Raw genomic sequence first — 26,632 nt, 5'->3', positions numbered from 1 at the left:
ATGCAGGAAATTGCAGGAGCAACATATATCACTCACAATTACACTGTCAATACCTACAATAAAAAAATTAAATAACTAAAAAGCAAGTGTCTCTCTACATCCCATAAATCAAAAACATCATCATCATGCAGTCTTACTGATTGGTCCTCCACGTATAAACTACCTAAATTAATTTCCTCTTAGATGAATCTTTCTTCTTTAGCCACTAGACGAACACACCAACACATACACGCATAGGTGAAATTGTTACACTCGCGAACCCATGAAAGCATTATAAATGGTGCACTACACACACATTATGTTTCAAACAGTTCCATCACTAAAAAAAACTTAATTTACTCCAAAAATTCAGCTCGTACACCATATTTTAGCACTGTAATTTATATTTTCAAAGGGTTTGTGTGTAGTGCACATAAGTGTGAAATTTAAGAGAAGTATTTGCACAAAGGTTTATAGAGTGTACTTGCAAACACTCGGTTTTACACCCCTACCATCGACTATAACCTCCACCTTGGATTTTTGTGCAAAACCACCACTCTCGGATCATTCTTTTTATCGATCCACCATCACTATAAGATCTCTTACGATAAATTTGAGTTATATATTACTCAAAACAATTCCAATTCCACACAAGGAAACTATGGTGGTAAGTTTGGACATTGCTTCATCTCCTGTCTCTGAAAACAATTACCCTCCATAGTAATGATTTGCTTATTTATTTTTTCGATATTTACATCCACATATGTCAAAAACAAGAATAAAAATCCAAATGTAAACTATATCATTGCTCCCTCTAGTTTTAAGTAGAAGAGAAAGTTTGACCAACAAAAATTGATATATTTGATGCAAAATTTGTATCAAATACATCTGTCAAATTTCACTTATATTTAATCTTAGATGTGGTGGTGACTATATATAGAAGAAAAAGGATAACAAAATATTTAACAATAACTATGAACATTTGAACGAATAAGTTCTCTTATATTTGTCTCAAAAAGAAGTTCTCTTACGGTAACCAAAAATAAAGATTAAGTTCTCTTAGAGTATCCACAACGAAGATACTCATTTTTGGGTATCTGAATGGGTCCCACGCGTAAACATCACTAATTTATAATGTTAATAGTAGTACCTAATAAGCACTCAATCCCTCCAACCCAAATCTCACACAAAATTCTTAAATGAAACCCACTAATAAACTATCAACAACTTTATATCACTACATTTTAATTTTTTAATATTAAAAGAGTGTGGGTCCCGCGTGAAGTGGGGGTCTTAAAAGACCCTAAAAAAAGTTCTCCCCAATAGGGGTAAAGGTACCGGGTCTTAAATGTTTAAAACCCTCCCGTTGGAGATGGTCTTATAAACCGATATTAACCAACAAATCTCCACCATTCTATATACTCCTTCATTTAACTTCGTTATAAACATTATATTTATTAAATTTTATGTTGAATTTTTTTTTTTGTAACTTTAAATTTAACTCATACTGGAGTACATAAGAAAAATAGTTGCTCCTAATAAGAGTATAATGGTAAAAAACTCATTTTTGTATGATACACAAAAAGCTTCACTTGTGTATGCTAACCTTCACCGGAATGATTTTAAAAAACAATCCAACCGATATCATTTAAATCTCCTGCTCCATAAGATATGAGTACAATTTAATTTTCCCTGTTTGCTTGTTTCAATTTTGTATAATGATCTATCTAGAACAAGAAAGGTAAATGAGAAAAAGAGAAAACATAGCTATTGCATTTACCAGCCAAATGTAATACACATTCCTATTTATGCGTTTATATAAACAAATAACAGCTCAAAACAGAACAATCACAGAGCACTAATCAACTCTTTTAAATAATGAATTATATCACAAGGCCAAAAGAGAATTTTGATACAACAGTTAGAGCCAAACAAAACCTCTAGACATAACATATGCAATAAATAATCACTAAAAGAAACATCTACCAAATATACATTCATTTTGTTTTTAATCATCTTCTGCACCCGCAATAATTTGAAGGGATTGTAGATCCTTTCAAGTCTCTCCCAATGCCTTCTTGATGTCATTCTACAAAGGCAACAATGTAAAAACTTATGAGCCAACAATTTTGTTTTATGAAAACAGCATATGCTCACCATTTTATTTTATTTTTTACAATTTTTTAAAATAGATTCAGCAGTTTAAGAAATTTTGAAAATGTCAAAACATTGTTTTTGTTTTCATTGTTTCTGAAAATACATTCTGCCTAGTTGTCCTTCTATTAAGTGAACAGGCCCTAAGCTTCTAGTTGCATACACATCAACATGAGAAATTATTGCATACACCTAGAAAAACATGTGAGATTATGCTCACTCCATTCATATATTGACATCTTTAGCCTTAAAAAATGATAGGGTCCACTCCTTACATCTTAGGTTGAGATGATAATCATATAAATGGTGGGGCCCATAATATTTAAGGCCGGTTGATATGTCAAAATTAGAATGGAATGAACATAACAGAGACATGGAGAGAAATAGAGAGGGAGATATTACTTCTATGGAAAATGGTGAGGTGGTTGGACTGTAACGCTGGAGCACATGCCCTTCCTTGTCAACCAAAAACTTGGTGAAGTTCCACTTTATCCTAGACCCCAGAAAACCAGATTTCTTTTCTTTAAGGAATTTGTAGAGAGGTGCTGTGTCGGGTCCATTCACACGTATCTGCAAATAATAACGAATCAAATATATATGGTTAACTAACAATGGCAAAGTTTGTAAATAGCAAAGAGATGCAGAACTATCTAGGCTTTTAAGAGTATTCCTAATCATCATTTGTAAAGATGAATAAACATTCAGAGGCAGGACATATTATTTTGAAGCCTAGCTGACACCACGACAAATTTCCCTATATATTTCCGTCTACCAACACATTGAATAGTTGCTCATTTGACGAGATGCTACTTTGCTTTTTTCTTTTCGAAACAAATAATATATAGCTCTAGACTTATCCAACAGAGTTGTAGACCAATCCAGTAATGGCACACGGCGTAATTAACTTATACATAGCACTAAAATTCATTGCAAAGAAAAAATAAAACAAAAGGAACCAGTTTTTTCAAGTTCAATTTCCAATAGAATTGGACAGGTCAATAGGATATACAAGCAAGTCAACTTGCAGGGTTGGATAAACATGTGAGTAAAGTAAGGCGTGAAACACAGATGAAGAAATACATTGCTTCATAAGTGCATGGCCGAATCCGTCGCCAATGGATTCTATAATTTACAGTAAACTACTTACACTAGTCATCTAAGCTAATTTTAATTCGATGAGGGGCACACTTACACAATAATGAGTCACCGGAAAACAATAACTAAGGTCTGAACTACCAAGAGACAATAATTTCTGGAAAAGTTGTGTATGACAAGGTAAGAAGATGTGATCATTGTAGAAACCTTTTTAGAAAAATGTCAGCAGCACACTCTTTGATACTCTCTTCGTTAGGTGAAATCCAGCTAATAGATAGTGGACATCACTAATAGGGTCCACATGAGATTTCACCCAATAATAGAAAGTGTTGAAATGACTGTCAAAAGTGTCTTGCTAGCATTTTTCATCTTTTTGGACAAATCTTGAGTTTTCCTAGTTGTCATATTATGATTAACCGGGAGATTTGATTTTGAAAAGAAGAACAAAAAAAAAGCAAGCTCAGAAAAAAGTATAAACACAGAAAGGTACACTCTTTCAAAAATTGACCTGAATCTCATTTGAGTGGATTTTTAACAAAGAAATTTATCCTAGTACCTAGTCAAGTCATTAAAAAAGAAGAATTGTCTTGATAGAATGATTTTTTTCGCATACAACAATCCTAATTTATGTTTTCAATCAATACGACCTATTATACATGGACAACAGTTTCGGTAAATCCTATATGGTATTCGGTCGATGACATAACAAGTTTAATAGAAGGGTTTAGTATTAAGCCTTCTGCAACGTGAAATCTTCCCACTAAAAGATTACTGACCGTTATAGACCAACTTAAAATTACTTAACCGATTAACAGTCTATGACAAATCATAAATACAACTAAACCAAAAAATCATTGTACTCTTTTCTTTTAATTCATTTTGGAGTTTCAATCATTCAACAATAAGCTCAAAAACATCCAGGACAGAAAAACTATCAGGTAAAGAAACAAGACTCTGTACACAAACAAACAGCACATTACCTTTCCGAAAATTGGATACTCGGCTTTGAATCTTGTGCAGGCAAATTGCTCTGCCTCCAGACTATTCCCCGGCTCTTGATTCAAAAACTGATTGCATGGAAAAGCCAATATCTCAAGTCCTAAAATCAACCAACAAAATTATTCTCAACTGAATCAATTTCAGAATTTCTTCAAACCCTTCAGTCTAAGTAACTTCAAAATGGTTCAATCATAACAAAAACACAAAATTTAGAGTTCAACACCAAATGCAAAAATCAGTACTTCAAACCCTTAAAAATCATACCTTTATCCCTGTATCTGCTGTAAAGCTCAGTTAACTGGGTATAATTGACATTCGTAAATCCACTGTAATTAAAAACCCAATAAACAAAATTAGCTAAACCCTATTAAAAACTAATTAAATCAACTAAACCCCAATTAAAAAACTAGCAAAACCCTATTAAACAATTAATTAAATTACTAAACCCCACTAACAATTAAACCATAAAGAGAAAAAAAGAATGAATTTTTATCATAAACACAACAAAAAAATTGAATTAGAGAAAGTGGGGTTGAACCATTTCGAAGCAACGTTAACTACAATAATCACTTTCCCTTTGTAAGTGCTTAGGTTCACATCTTTTCCCCTTGCATCCTGTAAGAAGGAAAAAAAAAAAAAAAAAAAAAGGTTTTTCAAAATAATCTTCAAAAGCAAAGTAACAAAAAAAAAGGTTTTTTTTAGTAAAGAGTTAAAGGGTTTGAGAAAAAGTAGGTAACTACCTTAACTGTGAATTCATGGATTGAATTTTCAGAGACCGAATGTGAAGCACCCATTTCTTTGTTTGGTGATTTTTGGTTGTTGAAGATGTGGTGATTTTTTGTTACTATTTTTTCGGTTTTGCTTTATATAGGAGTAAGACTATGTGTATGCTAAGATTGATTTGGGTCGTTCACACTTTGTTTCAACATTTTTTCTTTCTTTATAATCTGAAAATGAGAAAACATTTTGATTGATTCATCAATTTTGTGGTCCAATAATGGCAGATAGACAGACACGTAGATAGACAATTTTCTGCTTTTTGAACATGATTCACGTTGACTGGTTTTCATTATTATGGTTGACACATGTTTTACGCTATAACAATAAATAAATTTGTTTTTTGCACTAACCTCTGTTTTTTTTTTTTAGGGAACTAACCTCTTGGTTCTTAAGGGAAAAATTTTGCTTAAAAAAATGAAAAGATTTGGTAAATTTTGGTTATAAAAATGAAAAGACTTGGTAGTTAGGGAAAATTTTGCTTAAAAAAATAAAAGACTTAGTAGTTAAGAGTTTGATCAATAGATAATTAAATCTGATCAAAAATTACTTTAACAATAATTAAATTGGGGTTTTTCGAATTACTCGTGGAGTTTGTTGTGTGATCTTAACTTTTTTTTTATAGCACGGTTAGTAAATACTCTCTTTATTTTATTTTAAGTTTTTTTTAATCTCAAATTATTTGTGTTTTTTTTTATAATATCTATAGAACATAATAGTTTAGTTACTCGAATAATTATAATTAATAAAAGTATTTTAGTAAATTAACATATTTTACTATTAGAACCAACACCACCATCACCAACCATTTTGTTAATAATCGTCTAAAATTTCAAAGGGACGTTTAATTTAAGACGAAGGGAATAATTACTTTTAAATAAAAATAATCGCTTTATTAGCTTTAAGATTAAGAAAAATAAATTTGAACTTGTTACACATTAAGTCTAGCGTGATTGACCCATTTGGGTTTAGTCTAGTTGTTGGTTTGGGATCTTGGAGTGTGCTCCTCTTAATGTCTCAGGTTCGATTATCCTCAATGTCAAATTCAATGAATAAATCCATACAGAATTTTACCCGGACTTTAAATGGAACCTCAAATATGATTCTTTGTAGGTGGTATTTAGGGTGGGTGAGGGAAAGAATTCCCCACAATGGGAAAGTTGATTTATAACTCTTAGATCAAATGAAGACCATAGTTTTATTATAGACTCTCACCACTAGATTTTTTTCACACTATATCCCACACCCTTCTCTCCTCCATCCCAACTCAGTGACTCACCCACCACCACCATCACTCCATCAGCAACAAACTCACCTTAAAACAAAATCTCATAGTTACATGTTGCTTTTAATATCATAGTATTGGTTTTGTGAGATCTAGATCATTTTGAATCACGAACATTTAAACATGTCAAATGATTATATACAACAATTTTATATATGCTTCCAAAATCAACTTTCTGTTTCATGAAGGTGAAGTCAAACATGCATGTAGCAGCAGTTGTAAGAAAAGGATTTAGGGTTATAAAACCCTTCTCAATTTGAATGTTCAGTTTAGTGGTAGAGAAGAAAATGATCTAGATCTCTTAAAGAAAAAAGGGTTTAAATGAAGAAGGTGAAGGGAAATAATCCATTAATGGGCATTAAATAAATGTCATATTTGATGATTGTCGTTGACGAGTTATTCCTCCATGAGATTTTTACTTAAAAAGCAAATTTTTTCTGGGTTGTTTCATGGTTGAGAGGTTGAAGATAAAGTGAGAAATAATCTAGTACAGAGAGACTATAATATGATCAATGTTTCTATTTAATCCAATGGTTAAAAGCTACTTTTCTATGATGGGAAATTCTTTCCCTCACCCACCCTAAATGCCACCTTCTTTGTATGTTTTGAATTCACCCAGGGACACAAGAATACAAGGTTCAACGCCGATCCAAAGACATGGTATATCAAATGGAACTACCACATGGGAAATCAAACAAACTTGCACTGATTAAATACATTTTTTCATTCCTTGTCATGAGATATTGCGGTATGCATGGGTCGAAATTAGACCTTAAGAAATGGTTTTCTAAATTCTTAGTTGCTTGAAAAAAATACATATTATGTGTCTCATATTTAAAATTAGAGGTATTAGATCTTTTAAACATATGGTTAAAAATGTTGTCATTTATAAGGAGATTTAAATTTAGAATTAATTTTTTCTACTGCCATTGGGACCACCATTCCTTACGGTTAAATTCAACTACATTTCTTATATTTAGTGTAAATCTAGTCATCAATATAGTGATAATTAGAGTCTAATATAGTTTGGATATATTATAAAGACCAAAAAAAAAACCCTTGAAAATGGCCTAAATACAAAAAAATTGAGAGAATTTGAATTGATGAAAGCCAAATTCTATGTAGAGTATCCAACTTTTTTAATCGTGGGTATTAAAAAAATTCTCAAATTTTAAATAGATGTTTATTTGTATCTCTGCTAGTGATTAGTTCTTGACATTGATCGGGATACCTAGTTAAAAAACAAAATGAAAAATTAATTCCAGAATTTAAATGTTATTTATCAATTTTTATTAATGAGAAATTTAGATTAAGCAAGCACGTTACAAGTATACACTTTAACTCAAGTCTCATTGTGACCAGAATGTTCGACCATTTAAGAAAACCACAATTGGTTGTTATAAAAAAAAATGGCTTAAATGTTCTTTTGTTCTCTTAACTTGATTTCAAATATCCCTTAACTTTATTTAAAGTATCAGTTTGGTCCTTTCAGTTAATTTAATTCAAAAAAATGTTAAGTTTAAGGACCAAACTAATACTAATTAAATAAGATAAGAGACCAAACTAATACTAATTAAATAAGTTAATGGACCAAAATTTAACTTTTTTTTGAATTAAATTAACAGAAAAGACCAAAGTGATACTTTAAATAAAATTAAGGGACTTAATCGGACTTTTTATTACTTATGGAATCAAACCGATACTTGAAATCAAGTTAACGAAAAAAAAACATTTAAGAAAAAAAATATATCACATAATCAATATAGTATCTATTTATTATTAGGACTTCTCTTTTTACCAACTTGATGACTACCACTCACAAGAATAATTGGCTCTTTTCTAACTGGTCCCTTACACACTCTGGAAAACTAGAGAATCATGTAATTGATGATGATGTACATTGTTTCTCATACTTCCCTAGTTCCCTAACCCCTCACATGTATCTCGCGCCTGCCATCATATTTTCTTCGTCGGTTTAAGTTTCTATACTCCTCCTCTTTTATTACAAAGAATTTCTGACAAATCAAGAATATTGATAAAAATTACTATTGGAATAGTAAATTTGACTAAAATGTGTGTTTGTTTTATAATAACCACTTAGATATAATTAGAGATTTGTTAGATTTGATTTAAGATACTTGGAAGCTAATTATGATTATGTGGAAGTTTGTTGTGTTAATTAACTTGGAATATTATTATATATAAAGGTGGATCTTATCTTGCACAGTATCTTATTCTTCATTCTATTATGTTACTTTACTATCTTTTTTTTGAAAAAGTTAAATTAATCCACTAAAATTGACATAAAAAAATAATTAAACTTCAGACCTTGATGGAGGAACACACTCCAAAGTTTCAAACCAACTCCATGAAGTCAGTCTTTCTATAATTATTAATATCATAACAAAGAAGAGAGCCAATTATTTACGTTTTGTCATCCATTATAGTCTTGCATACATCGATGAATTAGTTTTTGCAGATACGTACGGAAGATATCCGGTTCAAACAAAAGAAACTCTAGTTTAATTAAGTTTAAAAAAAATGTAAAGTTGTAAAAAGAGTATGTTTTTAACTTCATTTGCATTTTTGTAAAAAAAAAAAAAAACTCAAATTCCCTACACATGCTATGGCACAATATTATTATGAAAATAAATCTCGCTAGTTTTTTTGATAAATTGAAATATATATTTATTTTAAATCTTGTTATACCAATTAAATATGTAAATTGTGCTATTTTTTTGTTGCGAAAAGTGAGTTAAAATAGATGGATTAAATCTATTATGGATTATGGATTAAAGACAGACTAACTAAATGACTCCCTTGTAACAATTGAATGTTTCTACTTGCTAAAGAAAAAAGCAAAATAAAAAAGGATTGCGACATTGAAGCTTGATATGGCCAAGGTGCCATGAATTTCATCTTTGGGCATACATGAAAAATCGATTGATCTAATTTGATGGCTGCTATTTTGACTCTCCTATTTGATTTTAAGTTTATAAAACAATATTTGGGATACTTCCGAAGAGTTCATAAACACAAAAAATAGACGTTTAGAAGTCACGAACTGAACCTTTCTAGAATGCCAAAAAAGCAAAAGTCATCTAACTTTGGGGGCATCTCTATTGTCTTCTATGATATTGATATGAGATCTTATCAATGGACAATCAAGTAAAAACTTTAATTCTAAGAGGGGATTGAAACAAGGTGATTCTCTTTCACCTCTACGTAGATATAATAAGGAGTAATATCCAAAAAAAGAAACAAGAACCCCACAAATATCTCACCTAATCATCATTGCAGACGACTATCTTCTCTCTGTTATCCTACATGTCATTTTTAGAAGACTTCACCAAGTGGTCAATATGAACAAGTCGAAGGTGATCTATTGTGGAAATATTCAAAGATTGGGATAAAGACTGAATACCTACTCTAAATATATAGGCCTCCCAATCATCTTCGTAATATCCAAGAAGGTTGTCGTCTTGCCTGTCATTAATCAAGTCTAGGAAAAGTTGAACGGATGGAAGGTGAAATGCTTATCAAGAAAGGGTTGATAGAAGATGTCACACAAGCTATTCAAAATCAAAACTACATCAAGAGTTGTTACTTTCAAGAACTAAAGACGTTACCCAAAATTGACTCTCAAGATTTAAGAACTAGTTTTTATTCTTATACAACCATTCTAACACAAGTATCCATGACAGCTCTGTCCAACGACGGTGAAGTGGATTAGGCCATTCTTGCACGTGACTGACTAGATGAAATATGGTCCAATTAAGAACATACATAATCACTAAATTGAAACATGGTCCAACAAATTTACCAATCCTCTCTACTTATCCCCTTGCACTTTTATATTCCAACTAACAATATAAACATTCCAGATCCTGTAACAACTCAGAAAATGGGTTAGGTTGCAAATACCCTGTTGTCTACTGCCAAATTTCAGGCAGCACTATTTAGGTTCCAAATACCCTGTTGTCTACTACCAAATTTCAGGCAGCACTATTTTTTTGAAGTGTATGAAGAGAAGCATTTCTCATAATACGTACTGAAGAATTAAAATAAAATAAAATATATCATTGATTTGCATTAAAATGTTTTTTATTCACCAAAAAATCTTGAGTATTTGTCAATGATATAACACAAGAAATAAAAGCAAACAATTGAGAGGAGGAACTCAACCGGCTCAACTTCCCTCAGGGAAGATGATTTTCCACAAACGGAGAAAATTTCAAAAAACTGCCCCTAAAAAATTTAAATTTTTTGGTCTAAACATCTATCTATAAGGGATTCCATGAAATAAATCATATAGTTGGCGACAAAAATTTTGATACATGATGACAGCCTATAAATTTTACAGCTCTCCAACCACTCTACAATGACTCTTCCTGCTTTGAATTCTGCATAAGACGCTGCAATAATTAATTAATTATATACAGATCTAGCATATCATAGCCACACCCTGCGCAGATTCTGCCAACTCTACAGAGAAACTTTCTTGCCTGTACAGAAAGATGGAAAAAAAAACTACCTCTCATGAACAAAGATAGGGCCCACGCCAAAGAGTGAGTCATATCCAACATTCAACGAGTGAAATCAACAATACTAATTGTTGAAAAATATCAAAAGAGGCTTGTGGACAGGCAGAAGTATGGCAGCCTTCATAGCCGGGTAATTTCTGTTCTCCTCGGTCGCCAAAAGCTTGGGCCTGAAATGTTATCATCATACACCTTAAGATTTTCCAGTAATATCCCATAACTCACGAAAGAAGCGAATGAAAAAAATCCCATGATGGACATTTGTTAAGCAGATGGTAAATACCTCGGTTTGCTGCTGGAATTGCATCATCGAAGTGATGTCTAAAAGGCATGGAGTATCTGTAATTCATTGATGGGGAAGGAAGTCTCCAACCATGACCTCGCGATCTTGTTGATTCACTTGGATGACAACCATAAGGGGCAAGCACACCTTTGTTGTGATAGCAAGAAACATGAAACAGAAATTCAAAGATAATCATTAATACATTCATCCATAACCAAAGCAAAACAATGGCATGGCTACCCACCCCTTGCCCCCAAATATCACATGCATCAGCAATTATCATAATCTTACCAGAATACTTTTTTCAAATATAAAAAAAATAAAAAAATCTTACCAGAATACGCTGCACGAGTATTCCATCTCTCTTCATGTGGCGCACGAGTATTCCATCTATCTTCACTTGGTGCACGAGTATTCCATCTCTCTTCACTCGGTGCACGAGTATTCCATCTATCTTCACTTGGTGCACGAGTATTCCATCTCTCTTCACTCGGTGCACGAGAATTCCATCTATCTTCACTTGGTGCACGAGTATTCCATCTATCTTCACTTGGTGCACGGGAATTCCATCGATCTTCATGTGGTGCACGAGTATTCCATCTCTCTTCACTTGGTGCACGAGTATTGTATCTCATTCCATCTCTCTCCTGATTGTTATAGAAGTTTTCCCTCTTGAGATTCTGCACCGAGTGGTGTCTATTGGAGTATGAAGGGGGTGGTGGAACCTCCCTCTGGGACTTCTGACGATTCTCTGCATGAACAAAAGAAAACTGATCCGATGGCACGCGGTGCGGTGGCCGTAGTATGTAACCTTTATTATGCACAGCAAAACCATCAGCACTCCTAGAATTTTCTGGTGGCCGTACAGGATAACTGTTAGAATAGCAAGTAGACTCTGTAATTTTCATCTGCACGTCTCTACATTTTGGGATTTGAAACTGCATTGCATCCATAGGTCGACTATTTCTTGGTGCAGCTAAGGGCTGAGCCAGAGAATGAAATGTTTTGCCATGCACTGTCTGTAAATATGGGCCCAACCCCAAAGTAGAAAAAAAAATTATAGAATGAATGGTTTGTTGCTGCCTCTGATTCAATTGGGTAAAAGATCCAAGCAGAAGTTGTGGAACATACCTGTGAATCTGAAAAAGCTTTTGAATCGGCTGCAGTGCGATATTGATCGGAGGTAGCTGACATGAGATGCATTGTTGGTGGGGATGGTGGTGGAGGAGGAGGAGGTGGTGGTGGGGGAGCGTATGATGGTGGATGTGGGGAAAACGATGGCACATCTTGTGAAAAATGAGGAGCAAAGGACAGAGGAAGTTTCTTATCAAGCTGTGATGCATTTCCTCCATAAACATTACAAATCGAATTCAATTCCACATCTAAAGAAGGTGCCACATCTTCCATTTCAAGCTCTCCCTCAACATCTTCCAACACATGCCTATGCTTTTCAAATGCATGAGACACTTCTTGTACTTCATATGCTTCAGACTCACGTTGAGGCGCGACAGCCTGGAAGTTCCCTCCATCAGAATCACTCCCTCCATCTTCAACCATACAGGGCATGTGTAATGCAGATAACTGAAAACTTGAATTGCTGCAGGAGTAAATGTGATGACTTAAGTACAGACACCGGTAAAGCATGATAGAATAATTAAGTCTAACTTTTAATACAAACAGGTTCGAACCTTCCATATTCATCAACAAGCATACCCTCCATTTCTCTTATAGGATCATCTAAAGCCCTGTCTGTTCTCAACAAACGCTGCGAGTGAACACTTGCAGAAGCTGAACTGCTATATGAATTCAGTTCCCGGATGTGATGGTTAATAATGGGTTCTGGTAGGATTCTTCTCTCTAACCACAGCCTTAACACCTACATAATTTTTAGAGCAGAGGTTAACAAGAATAATGACACAAAAAAAGAGATGCGAGATTAAAGAGCATATTTGTTTAACTTTTACAAAACAGGAAGTTCCATCAACTTGCCTTAAGACACTGCTTTCGATTTTCTTGTGCGGTATTTCCAGGAGGGGCAGCAGCAGACAATAGGCGTGGCAGGAATGCTTGCATAGCAGATGGATATACTCCACCAGCATCTCCTGGAAAATCAAATTTCCATACATCAACAGATACTAAATGCATATACACTGATATTTTTTTCAACATCAGCATATACCCATACACATGTTCTTCGTTTTGTTGGCAAGATTCAAAAATAATCAAGAGATAAACAATTACCTTTTGAACCTCGAGAAGATTGAACAATCGAGTCAACAAGGAAAAACAGATCCACTCTTCGACTAAGGATTGGCTCATTTTCCAGACTGTGGACAAGACTTTCCACCACCTAGATACATCCACAGCCAAATCCCCCAAAAATGCACATATTGTCAGGAAAATATATAAGTTTTTTTAATAAGGAACAGCAATTAAATGGTTTAACTACCATAAAGGTCATGAATTTAAATCAAAGCATGTGTGCAAACTTCTTAGTTATACTCCAGGACAAATAAATTAAACCATGATCCCCTGATATAGATGACAGGAATCGTATGATCGAATTGTGTGTAAGACGGGTACAAAGTGATGGAGAGATGCTCTCCCTGCTGGAAGGTGAATCTTGTCAGGCCAAATAGGCAACTAAAATATAAGCAAAACCCTCTCATGCATAATACAAAAACACTATTCAAATCATTTCCTATCATCATTCTATACTTTAAAGAATATAGAAAGGAAAAGTAAATAATGATCATCTTCAAAAACAAGGGTAACACTTGGAAATCAAAGTTGTCTCATCCCATCATTGATGAACACATATACTTCCAACAAGTTTTTCAACCATGAACATAATAATTAGAACATTATGATTACCAAAAGAAAAAAATTATATTTGTCTCATTACTTATAGGTAACTCTTAAAATTTGAGTTGGGCCTTTACCCTAGAAAACCGACTTGTAATGTTTGCCACTTGTGAACACTTTTTCAGGCCATATCACATCCAATATGGGACTATTAAAACACCCTCCTCACGCATAGGACTGAATATCTAGAATTTGACTTGAGTGGTCCAATAGCGAGATAACCCAACAGATCTTGGATAAGCTCTAATACCATCTGAAAATTTGGATTTGGTCTAACTCACCCTACAAAACCAGCTAGTAAGGTAAGGGATGTCTCCCACTTATAAGCACTTTTTCAGACCATATCACATCTAATGTAGGACTCTCAACAATAACAAAAAATGCTCCATGTAAATCTAGATTGTACCCAATGGAAGCCCAATAAGCATGTTGCACTTGGGTGCCTTTGCCTTTGGTGCCATTGGTGCCTTTGTTCCTATCTCTCTCTTAACCATTCATTCTCTCATCTAAATAATTTATTTTAATCATTCATCCAACATTCTCTCTCGTCTAAAATGAACCAAAGGCACCCAAGTGTTTTCCCCAATAAGCAGTCAAGTAGATAAGGTGATCGCACAAAGAGATCTTGAGAGTTACAAATAACAATGAGTTCGCGAGATAGATAAATTGGATAACGCTTGACTATCAAAGCTAGTAAATATAATTCCTTTATTTTATATCACAAAAATCATTTGTCCAAAAATAGTTTTTTTTTTTTTTAAAATCCTGAACGTATTCATTTGCAATGTCAAAAGTAGACTTCAATTCAAAAAGCATTCATAAATAGATGATTAACATTTTATAGAGACACAGGGAGGAGAAAATAAGGATTAAAAAGGGACTGTCATATTACCTTTGTTGCAATGCCAAACTTTGCACAGTCAATAGCTATGCGTGTTGCTCGACCAATATTTTCCTTTGTCCTTGTCAATGTCGCAAGCATTGCTTCGAAGTATAACAAAGCAGCATCTCCCGCTTCAGTTGACTTGCCTGTAGATCTTGGTTGTTGATTTGCTTCCACCCCATCTTTCCGTCCATCAATAGGACCAGATAAGATGTTCTTCTGGAGTACATCAGGGCTACAACTTCCATTTTGATGAATATTACTACTGTCTGATGTAGAAATATGGCGAACTGATGTATTTGGAGGTGAGCCTTGTGGAAGGCAAACTCCTCCGTCAGTCATTGATGAGCTTGCCGGAATGCCCAAACCACCCTTTTCCCGTGAACAATCATTGGATATTGATAGAGAAATCATATCCTCCTGTTGTCTTTCAAATTTTACCTCTTCCACAACCACATGCCTGAACCGAAAGAAGATACATAAACTTTCTTGAATTAAAAGAAATAAAACATAGATTACTTTCATTGAATAATTGTTCTTTTTCACTTTCATTATCTTTAAAAGATTGCCTAATATATTCTATTCTATAAAACTCCACCAAACAAGTGTTGTTGAACGCTGAAAATAGTGGTTTGTTCAAATTCCGCTAAATAATAGTGCCTCTATTTGACAACACAGATGAACATATTGTGGATTGCGGATAATAGCGGTTTGTTCAAATTCCTCTATGATATAACACAATTGTAGTCTCTATTTGACAACGTTGCACAAAAGATGACCTCGTATAATTGAATTTGATAGAGCACAATAAAACGTTTATACCAGAGGGGTAATGAATTCACCCAAGATGGTTATGCCCAGTCAGCAGATAGTTAGTGGAATGTAGAGAAGAACCACCTGGACAGGTGGCAACATGCAAATGGAGTGAGGGATTTTTAGGATTCTGGGAACAGGCAAAAAATGATCAGGGAAGGGGAGGATGATTAGGGAGAGTCGGGACATGAGACATGAAACTTATTTTGAATAATGGGAAGAGTTTGAGATTTCTTCGTGAGGGGGGAATTTTCTCTTTTCTGTTTTTCTTGTGAAAGGAGACCTCCTCTACTCCTGTTCTTGGTTTCCGTTAACTCAGGAGGTGCTATTTCTGTTTTTCTTAATCAACAACTGTACCTATCAGGGTCTAAGCTGGAAAATGCAACTACTTGCAGAAGTGTGATTTTAATTAGGCAAGCCTAAGCATAAATCCATCCTGTCAAATTCTATAATAAACAATACTAGACAAGGGGGGAAACAAGACTCAAGCGAATAACATAAGTTTATGAACATTTGAAGAGCAATTTTTGAAATCCGTAAATCCCGGCCTTTGGAATGGACTTAAAATGGCATGCTTAAGCACTTCACTGGTGAGCTAAATTTTTTTAGCTTCTCTAGAAAGTTTCCTCCATTATGAAGATTAATAAGAAAATAGAAGTAAAATTCTACAAAAAAAAAAAAAAAAAAAAAAAAAAAAAAAAAAGATAAGCAGGCTGTAAAAATCGTTTATTTTTCATTATCCTTTCTATTTTGCTTTAAGGTTATAGATGCCCAGAAACTAATTTTGTAACAAGCAAAAAAGTAAGCTTACGTGTCATTGATTTTACTTCGGTCGCCAGCTGTTCCCTTCATATCCTCGCAAACAACCGTCAAATTCTGAGGCATGTTGATACTCTTTTGACATAACAATTTGGCACTTTCATTGGGACCCGCCACAGGATCAAGATTTATTCCACGATGATCTAATGTATCAGATGCATTTGAATGGATCACAGGCCTGATACTTTCATCAGCCTTTGGGGGTACTAATAAACCTAGTGAATCTTTATTGCTTCCAACTAGACAACATTTCACATCAAGATTAGGTGAAAGTTTTTCATGCATCAGAACTTTTGAATCTATTTTAGCAGACACACAAACCCCAGAATCACTGAGATCTTCACTACTTTGGTGTCCAGCACCTGGGATGACATCCTTGCCAGATTTGTGCAATTGAGACTTGGTCTTGTCCTCTTCAAAAGACGTATTATCCTGTGTTAAAATCATTGGATTTGAGCAGGTTGATAAATTACACAAGCGGTTATCAGAACAATCATTGCCACAGGAACATCTCTTGGTTGCGGATATACAGCTTCTACCACTTGATGTCATTATAGAGGGTGATGATTCAATACAAGTTGCTTCTTCAGCAGCATTGGCATACATTGCTTTTAAGGCACGCTGGACTCGTTTAGATGGAGGTAAAGAAGATTCATCATCCACAGAGGAGCCAAATGATTGGTCTTTCTTAACTTCGGAAGCTTTTGACCCATTTTCAGAACAGGGAGCTAGTAACTTACGAGAAACATTGACCAAAACTCGATTCGATGCTGATGAGTCTCCATCAGCAAAGCAACTGTTTTCACAATTTGAGGATGCGATTATCTGCAATGAGGAGTCAATAATAACTTCCTTGCTGCTTTTCTCTTGTACTTGTGCAATTTGATTGTGTTCTTCCTCCGTGAATGATGAATTAATAGCCATTCTAACTCTGCGCCGCTTAAACAGGGGTAAGTGTTCATCTCCATCTTGGTTGGAGCATCTCTCTTTCGGACTTTCAGACATATTCTGCAAACTTTGATTGGCATTCTGAGCACCAGCATTATTGATTTTCCTCCTCCTGTTTGGTTTTCTTTTCTTTTTACCAATTACAGCCTTCACTTCATGACTAAGGACTTTGTTTAACCCAACATATTCGGAGCACTCAATAATCTCAGATTGTTCAAGTTTTAAATTAGAACATATTGTACTTCCCTCATTTAAGCTACAGACATCAGAATTGATTGTAACAATATCAGAACCATTTCCCTCCATGCTAACATTTGAAGCAAATGCAGATGAATCGGTATCATTACAGCCAAAAAGGTCAGGTGATTTCCTGATATGCTTAATCCTTCTAATAGATTTATTATTAGTTGTGTCAGATGGTATGTTGCCATCATTATTGCCACCATTCTTTACACCATCACTACGACGTGCAACAGAGTTTTGGATCTGTGAAGAGCTTTGGGACCTTTGAACTGGTTCGTGCTCCTGTTTCACTGGAAAAGGTGATTTTACAGTTGCAGTTGCAACAGCATCAGCAGTGGCCTTTTGAATAATATAAGATTCACCCCTTCGTGCAACAACTAAGTCGTCCTCGGATGCATAAACTAGCTCATGTTTGCCGGTCACAGAATTTGATGGTTTCATTTGTGAATTGATTTCCCAAGGAGTATCCACCTGATCCCTGAACCCTGAGTTGACAGACAGGTCAGGTGAATTTACCTCATCTGCATTAGAATCTTCACCAGCAGAGCTGGTTTCATCAACTCCATTACATCTTTCTTCGTAAATTTCAATAATCTCTGTTACGGCACGAACAAGTTCAGCACTCTTTCCTTGGCGTTTTCTGAGATACTGTTCGACAAGATACTGTTTCTTCTCTTCAGTAAATTCCTCAATATCAGCAGGATTGCAGAAAGCACTACAGAATAAGATGCCATTTCAAATTAAGACAACTGTATTTAATACAAATGCAGTTAGCTTAAAAAAAAATTAAAAAAAAAATAATAATAACCCTGAACATTCATTCAATCAAAGCATCGAATCCACATTGAAAACAGTTATACAAGCTCTTAAATACAACGCAATTAACTTAAAACTAAAAAAATTGAACCATGAAATTTCAAAACATCATTTACTATCCTTCCTTCCCCTTTCAATTTGGTGTAAATCATTTCATCCCCTTTTTTCCACACAAACATAGGATTCAATCAACACCAAATCATGTCAAACTGGAAATTCAAAATCTGCTTTACAAACTCCACCTTCCCATTTCAATTTGGTCTAAATCATTTCGTCCTCTTCATCCGCAAAAGCGTAGGATTCAATCAACATTAAGTCACATATCATACCTTACTCAATCGTAACAAATCTTATTGCAATATCTTCATTGAGATGTTTGAAATATTCTGTTGTAAATAATTGGATGGAGATATATCAGATTCAAATAAGCTCTGTACATCCTATTATAACTGAATATTTCAAATATCTCAACAATCTTCTCTGATCTGAAAAATATATTGTTTCCGTTTAATTTCTATTTGTTTCATAAATTGTTATCATATATTCTTTCTTTTTATAAATTTGCTATCTGTCATCAACTAGATAGGTAGCTGTCACCTAAATGGTAATTATCAATTCTCTAAAGTAATAGGAGAATGTATGTTATATATTTTGTACATTAATATAGGAAGTCTGCCTGTAATCGAATATATAGAAAAATTATTACAGAACCTTTATTTTTCATGGTGTCAGAGGTTCTCATAAGGACTCTGATGCAACTTGCCCTCCTTTCTGAAGACCCAATACCTTCAACTACCACAACCCATTCTATTTGACCCTACTAAAATCAACACTTTCATTTGAAGGACGCAGAATTTGCTAGTTCTACAGCTGGATGAAAATAATATTTACAGTGGATGAGATTGGTGAAGGTGGCTTTAATGACAAAGCACAAACCTAATCGGTTCGACAATCCACCTTAGAGCCACAATAATAAGCACAAAACGTGGGATATTGAAGATATATAATCACAACTTGATTGCTGAACATAATCTAGATGGAGGTATCTCAAAAGTTTATGTTACTTGAGACACCATTGGGGAGCATTCCAAAATATTTTTGAAAACCTCAAAATCTATAATCTAAGTCCTAAGAGTGAAAGCATTGAATCATCATAACAAACAAGTGAACCAGAACTATGGCAGAAGATGGACTTGTACCAGAACCTAAAACAGAAATCAAAAGAAGCCAATAAAGATCTTCAAGAGAGGGGAAAACATCAAGTTTTTAAACTTTTCTAACCTAGTAAGGCTTTTGAGTTTTGATCAAGTTCGTGTCCAGATCCTTGGAAAAGATTTACAACCAAACCTAAATCGGAGATTTCAACTTGTCTATGGAGGAGAAAGACGACATACAGTGATCCTATAGAATGTTTGGTCCTGGCCACCAAATCAAAACCAACACTAGGTTCTCACTACCGAAAAATATGGAGAACAAACGGTTTTAAACCCTAAACAATACACATCTTTTGTTGCAATTCAATTTATACATGGTGAATCTGGTGGTGTAAGTGATATGAACAGCATGGTGATTCGGTTGGAGAACGAGGAATACCAATTTATGCAGAATAATGTTTTGTTGTTTCTCTAACGGAAGTCAGAAAATTCTAATGGCATGGGAGGTTAATGATTTTTAGGAAAATAGAAGAGTAGTTGGTAGTATTTACATTAACCTCGGTGGAGATTAGTGTAATTTTCTCTTTGTTTTATTGACTGTTGTACCGAATTAACTTGGATACATCTCTTTAGATTTAAATAAAAAAAATAAAAACGTGTTTTAAACCCTAAACACCATACATCTTCTGTTGCAATTCACACATTTCACTCTCAGGTCAAACTCAAACCCGATACTTGACCAATCTCCTCTACCATCTAAAGCGAATAACCCACGTCCAATGAACAGCGTATTATCAGACAACTTCTCTGTTTCTTCATCTTCTAATTTTCATACTCTCTTCTTCCTTTTCTGTTTTCTGAGTCTCTTTTTTCCTTTCTCTTCCCCCTTGTCTGTTCTGTTTATCTCTCTATATTTGTTTATTTTCTAGTATCCGTCTACACCTCTATTTTCTAAATCACCCTTAATTCTTCTGGGAGTTTTTGTTCAATCTTTAAGTTTGTGAATTGTGATAATTTTGGTGTATTTTAATTCTTACCATGTGTTTTAAGTTCATAGCTTTTATTTTATGCTATTAGTCTTTTATTATTGTAAAAATTTAATAACTACGCACCGACAATGCAAGAAAAATACAAAAATTATCATTGCAGGTGAACTATAATTATTGAAACCATCAGTTTTCCTTGGTAATAAAAGAGTATTAAAATAGACGACATACTCTCAAATTTTCCAAATATCCATGCAAAAAGAAAGCTGCCTTAACATATTAATAGTATTGATTTGACTCCTCTAAAGTTAGGTATTCCGTTTATGCAGAAAAGTGGAGGAGCTATAACTATGGAAAATCAATAGTTGAGCTTGTGATAAAATAAATGCACTCGTGTACATTTATGTAACACACTATGAAGTCAGTTAAATTCACATACTTGATTTTCTCAACGACAATTATAATGCCTCGCATTTCCCTCATCAACAATGTGTTTAGTTTATGAACCTGCCTAATCAATAAATTCTAGAAAGAATGACTATTTACATGGAAAATTATTTATTAACACCACAGCCCTCAATGAATTTCCAAAAAATACCAAATCTCAAACACGTCAATTAGACTACTGCATGTTCACGCCATTCTTAGCCCTTACTATTTACCGTGTTATCCCTAAGTCAAAAACATGGGATTAACAATATCATACAACTAATGTAACTTTGTCTGACCATAGTATTTTTAACATCAAACAGTGTACATTTTTCACAAAGTTATACAACTCATCATTGCAAAGGCATAGTAATTGCATATTCATTTCAATCAAATGAGATATGGATTAGAATACATACACTTGGGTGGTTCCAAAGAAGTGAACAAATACTTTCTTCAGATCAGATGCAGTTATTGGGCGGACCCATTTCAATTTTCCCGGCTCACCTACCTGTCCTCAACAAAAGAATTTAATCAGCCAAATTAAATCTCTCTAAAAACAAACAAACAATTCATTTTCTCATCAAAGACGTGTCGAACACCGACAGCGACATATGTGCTTGTGTTCAAATAATTCATTTTCTCAAATCATTGTCGGTGTCGACATGTCAGTGTTGTATCCGGTGTCAGTGTAGTGCTTCATAGTATAAGACTGCTTCAAACAAAATAAAACACATATACAAGATACATAATATATGACCATAAGCTAAAAATATTGCAATTGCAAGGCACGGTCCCATGCTTGCTTAACCCTCTGATCTATCTATCTTCTGTTACACATCACCATTTCTAATCAAATTTTGAGAAGCCATTAGACCCCACTAAAATCAAGCATAACATTCAAGCTTTGAATTAAATATCTCCATAAGATTATCCTCAGATTCAGTCCAAATCAATGTGACACCAAATTATAAGACCGCGACACAAGCTTAACGTAACTGAAATTGAAGACTCGTCAAAGCCATCACTCATCAGACACAGTAACTTTCAATTAAATAGAACAGAAAGACAAAACCGCTAATTAACCTAATCAATGATAAACCCTAATCACTTTACACCAAAAAAAACAGCAGAAAAAATATTTAAAAAAAAAAAAAAACGATCCAGTGTAATTCCAAACAACATAATTAAAAAAGAAATCCAAAGCTTTGAATTAAACATCTCCATAGGATTATGATCAGATTCAGTCAAAATCAATGTGACACCAAATTATAAGATCCCAACACAAGCTTAATGCAACGGAAATTGAAAATTCATCAAAGCCATCGCTCATCAGACACAGTAACTTTCAATCAAATAGAACAGAAAAACAAAACCTCTAATTAACCTAATCAATGATAAACCCTCCTAATCACTGCACACCAAACAAACAAAAAAAAAAAAAAACGATCCAGTGTAATTCACAACAGCATAATTAACAAAGAAATTCAAAGCTTAAGTAAAGATTACAAAAAAAACACATACCGTTGCAGGCCAAGCAGGGAAGCCTTTAACCTTGGCAAGAACGAGATCGCCGATGTTCCATTGCCGGCGGGACCGGGACCGGGACCGGGAAGAACCAGCCGTGGCCGTTGATTTCTTGGCGCCTTTTCTTCGTCCAGGCGGCATAACATCAACACGAAACCGTTCCTTTCAAAACTTACTTCACGATTTCTGCATAATCAATGAATTAAAACGAAAAAATCGATCAATGATGATAATTAAACGGTGCATGAAAAATTCGATAGAATTGACAGCATTGAAAAAACAAAAACGAAAAGGAAAAGGAAAACTCACCGAAGTAAAAAAGAGAGAGAACCCTAATTGATTTGAGTTAAGAGAATGAAATTGAAAGAGGTTTGGGGAAGAAAGGGAATGGGAAGTAGTTGGGAAGCGCCGCGGAGAGTGAAGCTTAGTGTTGGTTACAATCCATAAACTGCGCCCTTTTGCTCTCACTCGAAAAAATAAAAAACGGCCCCTTTTATAATCATTTTCTCAAGTCACAACAAAAAAAACCTAAATTTCAGTGTTGTAAAAAACAAACAAAAAAAACTTATGAATAAAAAGCTACGTTTGGGTTGGCACTTATTTATAGAGTTGTATACCAATTACCAAGAATGAATTGATTTAAGTGATGAAAAAAAAAATTGGTTAAGGTTGAAGAGTTTATATTGTGTTTGATAGGTTTTTTTACGGAAATATCACTGTTAAATTATGGTGAAAATTTTGTATTTATAACATGGTAATGTAAAATAAAAAATAACCGAGTTGGATTTTTTGGACATAGGGACACTAAAAATTTAAATGATTATAAAAATTACAGTATTAGGTTTTAGTATCTTATTAAGTTGAATCGGCTATTTGATTTATGTTATAGAGATTTGACCAAATTTTATGTTGAATATTGACTGTATAATATAAGTTTATCTTTTTATCCCGATATAAAATCGGTTACACTAAAAGGCTGTGTTTTGGTTGGCATTTAGCATATTGAGTTTTTTTAAAAGGACTTGGCATATAGTGTTGTATACTAACAATGAACCGATTCGAGTGATAAGGGATATGGACTTGATGATTATTATGGGTTTAATTTTTGACTCTTGCGTGTGAAAAAAAAATTCAATTCATGTATAAGAACTTGTATTGTGTGATTTACGGAAATCAATCATTACTAAGCATGAAATGTTTTTACTTATAACACGGTAAGTCGGTAATCCAAAAAAATAATTATTTAGACATAAAATCAGTAACAATGTTAAATGGTCATGCCCTCTTGTTTGTTTGGTATTGGCTAATGTAGTCATGTTGGGTTGATTTTATAATTGTTGTAAATCTCTTAAAAGTGAACTTTGTCATCTGATGTGATCTAACCTGACTCGATAAATTAACCACCGCAGTTGTGTGCATAAGATATTATTGCTTAAAAAAACACTAGTCATTCACAAAACAAAAATAATTCATTGTATTTTGACCAAAAAATGTTTGGTCAAAATTATTATTCATAATAATGATTTGTTAAGAAATAGTTTTTTATTTAGAATAAAAGTTTGGTCAAAATTATTATTTATAATAAGAAATAGTTTTTTATTTATAATAATACGTGTATTAGCTCTCTTTTTTTTTGTCAAGCGTGTATTAGCTTTTTTTTTTTGAACAAGTGTATTAGCTTTTTATTATATAAAAAACATAAAAAAAAAGTGTTTGAAGGAAAAAATTATTATAAATATATGTTGTGACTTTTTCTAAGCATTTATATGTTCTGATCCAATGTCCTCGTAAATATAGTTCAGTTGATATGGACAATACATAATACTATATGCAATGTATAAAGGGATTGAAATCTTTCAATAAAGATGGTTTAAAAACAATTGTAGATGGTTAAAGGGATGTTAAATATTTATCGGAAGATTTCAATCCTTTATACCATCTTTAACGATGGTAAAAGGATTTTATTGTAGATAGTATAAGGGATTAAAATCTTACCGTAAATATTTTCATACGCCCCGCATCGGTAGGCAGTCAGATCATGGACCAAATTATTAAAGGACTCAATTATGGTGTCATACTATGTTGGTATATTATATTCTTTTTTATTTCTTAATCAAGGTAAAAAAGTGATATAATTTTTTTTTGTTGATAAAATTTGTATACCGGTTAAGTAAAAAATTTCAAATATAAACAAATTAATCACGTGCCTTTTTTGTGTTGTGACAAATTAATTGTGACTTGCGATTATGTATCTATCTCGTATATTGTGACACATTCCCCTCATAAATGTAATACTGTAGTACTTATTTTAAGTTTTCATATAAACAAAAATCTTTTTTTTTTTTGAAAGAATATAAAAATCTTAGAATATCAGATTTCTTTTAACCTTTTAAGGAATATATGTAATTAAAAAAGTGAGATTATTTTTATACCTAGTTTGATTTTTTTTTTCTTTTCGAGAGGACATAGTTTGCTTTTTATTAACCAAGTACCTTTTTAGAATTTTTTTTCTTGAACTGTATATCTATTCGCTTAAAAAAAATGTGTGCTGTATCTCTTATAATTGTGACATATGATCATGTATTTTTTCTTCTTTTTCTTTTTCTTTTTTAAACTGATCATGTATCTTGTAGCGTGACATATCCTCCTTACTTTAAATTTTTATGTTAAATAAAATTGCATAATATTAATATCAATTTTTTTTTTCGTTTCAATATCAGATTTCTTTTAATTTCTTAATCAATTTTAAGGTTAAAAAATAAGATATTTTTAAAAAAGGTAAAAAAAAGAAAGATAATTTGTATATTGTGAAAGCCATATTTAAAAAAAAGGGAAATGCTAACCGATGCCCCTGGAGTACTGATTAAGGATATAAAAAAGAAAATTAATGAAATTATATAGTAGTTAATGCATTGAAATTGTGTAATTAATTTATAATAAAGTCAAAAACAGTTTTCTTTTATGATATAATTTTTTTTTTATGGTATGCTTAACCAGTGTCCGGGGCACCGGTTAGCAGGACCCTTAAAAAAATTTATATCGTATAAATATACCGTAAAATTTAATGTGAACATTTTTAATACATGTTTTATTTTACAATGTGAACACCTTTATTGCTGATATCTTTAAGAACTTTATTTTTTTACTACTTCATCATCCGTCCATATATCTACCCGTTTGATTTTATTTTTGTCTCTAAATGTAAACTCCTTTTTAAATTACTAGATGTATTTATTATTTTTTTCTTAAACATGCCCCTAATTAATATTATTATCTTGTCTTGAAATATGAAAAGTCAAATTTAATACACATACAAACAAAAGACAATTTCATAATATTAACACACAAAACAGACACATTAATTACACTCACAACATTTCTTAAGAAATGTGAAAAAGACAATGGGTGTCTACATTAAGGGACAGATGGGCACTACACGCCCTAAAAGAAAAATGGACATTGTGCCCTAACTGCATTTTTCTATTGTATTTCTGTATATTTATATTTTATTTTGTTTTTAAATTTATATTCATATTTGAAAAAAAAAACTTTAGATTGCTATGAGAAAATTTGTAGAAAAGAAGTGTTCAACTAAAATATTGTTAGTTGCTTCAAAAAAAAAAAACTAAAATATTGTTAGTCTTCAAATTTCCTATAACTTAGGCATATATTTAGATTGAAATTTGATAAATAATTGGATTATAAGTGGCAATCTTGTCCATAAAAATATTCGACATAAAAATATTTGAGGTCATTATGGATAATAATAGGCCCTATTGTTTTCTTTATTTACCAAATTCTTATGTTGAGTTTTCTAGGAGGCAAGCAAATGGGGTTGTCCATGAATTAGCAAAGGCATCTCTTTCTGAGTCCAACTTCCGTATTTTTTATTATGTTTCAATATGTATTAACGATTTGATATCTAATGAAATACTATAAGCATATTTTCTTAAAAAAAACTTTGATGGTTGTTTCATATAAGAACAAACCTATATAATGCAAAAAATAATAATAATAATAATAAACACGGGTATTT

General features: G+C 33.1%; 1 protein-coding gene across 1 annotated transcript; it reads right to left on the bottom strand.

Annotated features, from left to right (window-relative positions):
• Positions 1–1,725: 1,725 nt before the first annotated feature.
• LOC25499098 (protein HUA2-LIKE 2) lies at positions 1,726–23,073 on the bottom strand. The gene is made up of 17 exons (XM_039828011.1): positions 22,906–23,073; positions 22,594–22,782; positions 21,489–21,580; positions 16,486–18,399; positions 14,871–15,321; positions 13,355–13,463; positions 13,103–13,215; positions 12,802–12,989; positions 12,245–12,710; positions 11,448–12,132; positions 11,114–11,260; positions 4,968–5,092; positions 4,766–4,842; positions 4,492–4,553; positions 4,209–4,327; positions 2,536–2,703; positions 1,726–2,068 (listed from the first exon to the last, which is right to left on the bottom strand). The coding sequence occupies exons 2-17, from the start codon at positions 22,735–22,737 to the stop codon at positions 2,036–2,038; spliced, it is 4,893 nt and encodes a 1,630-aa protein (XP_039683945.1). The 5' UTR covers positions 22,738–22,782; positions 22,906–23,073; the 3' UTR covers positions 1,726–2,035.
• Between the last annotated feature and the right edge of the window lie 3,559 nt (positions 23,074–26,632).

The sequence above is a fragment of the Medicago truncatula genome, chromosome 7, assembly GCF_003473485.1.
Source record: "Medicago truncatula cultivar Jemalong A17 chromosome 7, MtrunA17r5.0-ANR, whole genome shotgun sequence".
Classification (NCBI taxonomy): Eukaryota; Viridiplantae; Streptophyta; class Magnoliopsida; order Fabales; family Fabaceae; genus Medicago; species Medicago truncatula.
Note: the sequence above shows the minus strand (reverse complement) of the source record. Positions and strands in the feature narration are given on the sequence as shown.

What these genes read in the sequence shown, in the direction of transcription:
- LOC25499098 (XM_039828011.1), bottom strand. Translation starts at nt 22,737, where the DNA reads ATGCCGCCTGGACGAAGAAAAGGCGCCAAGAAATCAACGGCCACGGCT. An exon ending in TTCTTTGGAACCACCCAAGT is followed by an intron (nt 18,400 to 21,488) that starts GTATGTATTCTA and finishes CTTATTCTGTAG; the next exon opens with TGCTTTCTGCAATCCTGCTG. An exon ending in ATCTTCTCGAGGTTCAAAAG is followed by an intron (nt 13,216 to 13,354) that starts GTAATTGTTTAT and finishes TTGATTTTCCAG; the next exon opens with GAGATGCTGGTGGAGTATAT.